General features: G+C 44.2%; 1 protein-coding gene across 2 annotated transcripts in view; it reads left to right on the plus strand.

Annotated features, from left to right (window-relative positions):
- Cacna2d3 (calcium voltage-gated channel auxiliary subunit alpha2delta 3) overlaps positions 1 to 6,878 on the plus strand; it is an 833,716-nt gene that overhangs the window by 383,244 nt on the left and 443,594 nt on the right. For both annotated transcript variants that reach the window (XM_005348768.3, XM_005348769.3), the window contains exons 7-8: positions 1,018 to 1,078; positions 1,167 to 1,317. In XM_005348768.3, coding sequence (XP_005348825.1) covers positions 1,018 to 1,078; positions 1,167 to 1,317 — 212 coding nt within the window. The remainder of the gene's footprint in view (positions 1 to 1,017; positions 1,079 to 1,166; positions 1,318 to 6,878) is intronic.

Below are 6,878 nucleotides of genomic sequence, written 5' to 3' on the forward strand. Positions count from 1 at the left end.
TCCTCCTCCTCCTCCTCCTCCTCCTCCTCCTCCTCCTCCTCCGTTTGAAGTCCTCTAGCGGGGAGCAGGACTGCTGGCCAAGAGTGGCGAGGCCCTAACTTGTTTTAAAGCAGCCATTCCTTTATTTTTAAATGAATGAGAAGTAATACATTTATTTGTTTATTACATGTGTGTATGTGAATGTGGGCTGTGTATGCATGAACGCATGTATGTACATGTCACTGTGTGTGTAAGTCAGAGGGTAGCTTGAACCAGGTGCTTCTTTCCTGCTATCATGTGGGCTTGGGGATTAAACACACATTGTCAAGCTTTGCAGGAAATACTTTTGCCTGCTGAGCCGCCTTATTGGCCCTGAAACAAAATACCATTCTTAAACTAATCAGATGTACAAGGAGAATGCCACCCTTGGTTCTCAAACTATGAGAATGGGAATGGCTATGGGAAAAACTGCTTTGGCTTCCAGGCCTAGATTCAAACTTTATTTTGTAGAATAATTAGGGTCGTTTCGTTTGAGAAGGGAAAGGCATGCCAAATGTCTGAGTTTTAAGACAGGAGCTGGGAGGAAACACTGTGAGGTGGGACCATCAGATCCCATGGTTTCTCCTTAGCCCAGGCGATAGACATGACCTCACTGGGGTCTGGGGATGGGGCCAGACACTGCCTAGAGACCTTTGAATGATGCCAGAAGCTTCAGCACCTTGCTGGGCTGTAAGAAATGGTCTTGGCTGTCTTTATCCAAAGCTGTGAAAGGAACTAGATTCACATCCCATCTCCATGGACAGCATGTTGCTGAGACTGTCTCCATTCACTGTCTGAAGCAGGAAGGGCTAAGGCCCTGTTTGCTGTAGGGCTGGCACCTGAGGGTGCTTTGCAGAGCTGGATGAATGACCGATGAGGAGCTCCTGGGCTCTGATTTTCCACCCCATCTTTTGGGTCAGCAAAGCAGAGCAGCCTTAAAGTACTGCAGATAACCATTTGAAATCTCAGGGTTTCTCAACACCCCCATTTTTCTTCTAGGAATTAAATGGGAACCAGATGAGAATGGCGTCATTGCCTTTGACTGCAGGAACAGGAAATGGTAGGCAGAGCTTAAACCTCTTAGTCAATTTTGAGAGAAAATATCAAGAGGCCACAATTCATGTTTACTTAATTTTCTGTCCACTTAGGTATATCCAGGCAGCAACATCTCCAAAAGATGTTGTCATTTTAGTGGATGTCAGTGGCAGTATGAAGGGACTCCGCCTGACCATCGCCAAGCAAACAGTCTCCTCAATTCTGGACACTCTGGGAGATGATGACTTCTTCAACATCATCACAGTGAGTGTGCCTGTTCTGTGCTTTCTTTGCGCTTTGGGTCATTCGCACTGTTGCTGTTGGATGTGCAGGGTCTGGGGACCAGAGGATGAAGGTTGGTTATGGCCACATGCAATTCACTAAATCAGGGACAGTAGAGGGTCTTCTAGGGAGACAGAGAATGCTATGGAATTCATTGCTTCTTTGAGGTTAGCAAACAGCATCTCCAGCCTTTTGGGGGATCTTAGATGTAGAAAAGATGTCCCATGGGCTGCCAGAATTTTTCATGTGATATTGAACTTGAAGCCAGGTCAGTTCCATGTTCATGATGGTAACTGATGAGATACTGGAAGACAGGGAGTAGTGTACTTTTCATAGATACAACATCTTTCCTCCCCAACACTCCAGGAAGTTGGCCAGCTTGGGCATATTCTCCAAGGGAAGAGCCAAGAAAAAGCATCAGTGAAATGTCTGGGGTCTCAAGACATGGCAGGCCAGAGAACCAGCCATGGCTGGGCAGTGACACAGACATGAAGAGAGATGTATTCCATTGCAGTTTGCAGTTATTTTTGTTCTTCACTATTCTTTGATGTGATGGTCATTGTGCACCTTATGTCCCTTCCCTTTCAAAGATCTCCCTCTCTTTTCAAAGATTTCAGTCACAAGGAACTTCTCCCCTCTGTCATGATCAGCTAGGCATGTGGATGTGGTGCACAGGTGTGCTTTGCCATATTCATCCGTTTGGGACATCCTATGTTCTGTGTCGCAGGTGACAGTGGAGGTAGTGTGGCAAGAAACGTGGAGTTTGGGCATTGGTGTTTGGATGCGGTTCTGTGGTGTGTGCCTTACCATACCTTTGGATAGAGGGTGATGTCATCGAGTCCTGTGTTAGGGCAGCCGTCGGAAGACACAGATCACCAACTTCTGTTCTCTAGGTCAAGGTGCAAGTGCTTAAGTAGCAAGGGTGTTGCTTGGGTCCTCTTTTGACATTTTTGTGACGAGACCTCCAGATACAAAGGCTTAACTGCAAAGCAAAGGAGCTGACAGTAAAGCTGAGGGTTTAAAAAGCTATTGAGCTGTGCCAGCAAGGTGGTCCAGGAAGAAAAGGTGCTAGCTTCCCAGCCACAAGTCAATCCCCAGGGCTCAAACTAACAATACAACACCACCTGTTTTTTTCCATGTCACAAGCATGTGTGTGTGCATACTCGCATGTGTGTGTGTGTGCATACCCATGTACACACACGTGCATCTGCCTAATAAGTGTAGAAGAATTTTAAAGCTCGGAAGAGCAACTGGAAAAGAAGGAAACTATTACCTTACTGGGTGCAGAAGTTGATTACTGTGTATGCCTAGTCCCTTGGACAATACCTGACAAACAGCAGGAGTTTAAGGGCTGAATAATACAGTCTACATCAGTGCTTCTCAGCCTGTGGGTCTCGACTCCTTTGGGAATCCAATGATCCTGTCACAGGGGTCGCCAAACCACAGGAAAACCCAGGTATCTGCACTAGGATTCATACCAGTCACAAAATTACAGTTATGAAGTAGCAGCGAAAATAATTCTATGGTTTGGGGACACCACAGCATGAGGAACTGTATCAAAGGGTCGCAGCATTAGGAAGGATGAGAACCACTAGTCTCTAGAGTACCCACTGTGTGAAGCCCACACCCAGAGAACCTCAGTAACTCACTGCATTGACCTTTCACCTCAGCCCTGTGCACATGGTGTGAAGGCAGAAGCACAGAGCAGCGTACAGCACTGTCTCAAACAGGCAGTTGGAAGGAGGCGCACAGCGAAGCCTGCTGACTTGCCTGCTCTAGCTCTCTTGTGCAGAAGTGGAGAGAATACGACTCGTCCCTTTGGCCATGTCACCGTGCAGACCTTGAATTCAGGGCCTCGTGCTTTGCAATGAGGTTTCAGATCAAGAGTCCATTGGCTCTTGTAGACCAGGAGAAAAAAAAAAAAAAAAAAAAAGAGTCCATTGGCTTTCTAATCAGGATTTCCCCTAGCTGCCAGCCTCCACGTGACTATGCAAATGAGGTCGGAGGCTCACATATCCCGGAGCATTTACAGATAAGTCGCAGCAAATTCGAGACTATCTCTCCTATTAATCTTTAATTATGTCTCGCGGAAGCATCAGAAATCCACAGAAGAAGAGGAGCTAACTAATTACATCCTACGTCCTTTATCTGTCAGAATTTATTGTTCAGTTTACACGGCCAATCACGTGGAATAATCTGTGTAAGTTCATTAAGATATCCAGCGTCAACGCAATAATGAGGAGAGGGTGATTAAGTTAATTAAAAGGAGACAGCCAGCTATTATGGAATAGTTGAGGGAAAATATTTTTTCTTTACCCTGAATCATCTCCTGATAGAATAAATCCCATTGGCAGTTAATATTAGCCATCGCCTTGAATCTGTCCCTAGTTTCCAGCATGAATTAAGACTATGTGCAGTTATTGTGATGAAGATATCTGAATATCTTTACTTGACCCCTTATGATCGTGATCTCCTTGTGTGTGTAAGTGAATGGAGGGGGTATAGTAGTGAATTCACATAGGAAGGCAATGAATTAATCCTCACTTTCTATGGTGATTGCCTCTGAATGAACAAAACCTGTAAATTTCTTTGAACAATTCAGATTGTTCATTCTTACATCTGATACAATTATTTCAATTTTGTCTATATATCAGTCCACATATTTCAAAATTATATTACATTTTGGTATGTGTGTATCTTTGGATGTCAGAGGGAAGCCTTCAGGAATCTATTCTTTTCTCTTAGCCTCTGGGTCCTGGGGACTGAACTCAGTCTGTAAGTTTAGCAGCAAGAGCCTTTACCCACTCACTGAGCTGTCCAACTGACCTAAACCTATATAATTTTTTTCACAAATAGAATCATATTCTACAGAATACCTACTAATTCGTCTCTATGTCTGATTTTAATTAAGTGTATTTGTCACATATAGTTGACATTAGAAGTTTGCCCAAGCCTCTTGCTGGCTATAGATGTATGGGACTATTGTACTGTGAGGCCCTCTCAACTATCTGAGCGTGCTCTAGCAGATGAGCTCGCTCTCCAGGACCTGGACCGCACTGAAGATACTGTGTGCATGCTTGTGAGGTGGGGCGTGCATTTGACTGAGAATATATACATGAAATTGCTACACCAGCGAGTATCACACCAGTCCCACCACAGTATCCACCAAGTAGTGTGCAAGTTCGCATCTTCTGGATGGCTGGAGGCCAGAGCTGCAGATTCAGAGAGGGTCAGCTGTCACTTGCATTCCCTTGAGTTGTATCTTCTGGTACTCAGTGCATCAAACACTAGTTTTGCTTTAGGGACTCTTATTTCCCTGCAGCATTTCCTCCCGCTCCCACCTTGCATAGTGTCTCCAGAGTATGGTGTGGCTTTTCCCCAAGTCTTTTTAGAACAGCTACTGGCTTGAACTAGTGGTGATGGGTGCATACATGAAGGTGGTTACTTGGTTCTTGCAGAATTCTGCTGCCGGAGAGGACATTCCTGTGGCAACCTTTGCCGTGTGGCCAGCCTTCTTCTCCTCACCAGGTAGATGCTTGAGGAAGCATCTCAGAGAGAGAAAGTCAAGAGCACATTCCTTACTTTCAGTCCTGGAGGTCTTTGTGCACTGTAGGGTTTTGTTTAGGCAAATCTAATTTATCCTTGTCTTTGATTTCAGTGTCATAATGCAGGAAGGCAGGGGACATTCAAATAGTAGGAAAGATATTTCATGGCCATTTGAATGATTACATTTCATTAAATTCATTGTCAAGTATACCTTATGTATTATATTGAAAAACTCATGATCTGGGTTTTTCCAAAGAATAAATATGAATGGATGAACACTTTTATCTTTGATGGGCAGGATATTGAAAAATCTACCTAGAGCTAATGAATTAGCTGCTGGAATTTAGAAAGAACAAGGGAAATAGAGGGGTTTGTGCAGTTGGAGTTAGAATTTAAATTATGACACAAAATAGAGCATATATTTCTTCATTGACTTGGAAGTCTTCCTCCAAGCCATGCATTAAATGAACAGCATTAACATAAAAATGAGGGTGTTAATTCCATCTGCTACTGGAAGTTGAGAAATGGATTTTACAGAAGCCTAGGTCAGGCATTAAGTGAACACCACATTAACTGGGCCGGCATTGTAAAATCAATTTAAAGGCTTCCTGCAGTTCAGGACTGTGCAAATGGTATGGAGGAGACTCATTTGTGAGTTCATCCTAGACAGTTCTGGTGCTCTGCAATTCACCGTTGTTGTTGTTGTTTTTCTGAGAACTAATTCTCCCACACTCTTGTGCTGTGCTCCCCTTTACAAAGCAAACCTCACTATCATGAGGCATGGGATGGTGTTCACTTTCTTTGCTGGTTAGTGCTGGACTGCTAATTTCAGCCAGTTGTTTTTCTAGTTTCAGAAGATATTTTGGTAAGCTGGAAGAGACCTTGCCTTGGTGAAAATATTGTGGTTTCCTCTGCTACCTTCCGTACTTCCTCCATTGTCATCCTAAAGGTCATTTAATTAGAGATACAGCCGTGAGACTATTAACTTATTTAATTGACTCTCCTTTGTATCAGCTTCCTAAAATGGAGCAATGGGGCTTCCTCCATTGCTTCTGTGAGCAAGCCAGCTTATGGACTTTTAATATTATGGGCTCTTGGTAGAACTCCAGAGTCTCTAGGACATACCTACTTACTCCTTTATGGCTAGCTTATCAATCTGTTGTTTGGAAATGGATAGAGATTCTATTTTTTAGGTTTAAACTTCAGTTTTTCCTTGTGTCATAAGTAAGTTTCTCTGCACTCTTGCTTTTTTGCCCCTTTATTAGTGTGGTCAGTAGGTCTAATAAACATGGCTGTGTGCTCGGTGTTAGGTGCTAGGCTGCTGTAGAAGACAGCCATCTGCCTCATGTCCCCTGAGATTCTGTGTGTGACTATCTGGTGGGGAAGCCCAGGAACAGCCACTCATGGTACAATGAGGCCAGCACCTTGTGGGAGAGAGCCTGCCAAGGACAGGGTTAAAACATGCAAGCCATGGGAGATTTGGAGACAGCGTCTTAGAAGGTGATGACTAGGCCAGCACTGAAGGAGATAGACAGTAGGCCTAAGTCACGGGGTTGGTTCAGAGATGGTAGGGGGAAGGAGATTTACTGAGAAGGCAAGCGTCATTTTCAGGTTGTGAGTCTCTCTCTCTCTCTCTGTCTCTCTCTCTGTGTCTCTCTCTCTCTCTCACACACACACACACTTCAGGAGAGAACTGATTGTGTCTGGAACTAATTGGGATGAAGGAGGGCATGGAAAAAACTGGGTAAAGAATTGGACTGCATTGAGAGAGTCAGGCCATATCATACAAGTCCAGTCAGCTGTGTACATGAGTCTCAGTTTCCAGGGCGATATGGAGTGACTGCTTGGAAGTCTCTCCCCTCTTACTGGGTCTTCTCTCATAACAGTGTCTAAGCAATTGGTAGTCTGTCCCATCAAATCTGAAAGATGTATTATTCTCTTCCATCAAGTTGTGTTTCTGATATGAAGCCCAGGTACGTTAGCGTCATCTAGAACCT

The sequence above is a fragment of the Microtus ochrogaster genome, chromosome 6, assembly GCF_000317375.1.
Source record: "Microtus ochrogaster isolate Prairie Vole_2 chromosome 6, MicOch1.0, whole genome shotgun sequence".
Lineage (NCBI taxonomy): Eukaryota > Metazoa > Chordata > Mammalia > Rodentia > Cricetidae > Microtus > Microtus ochrogaster.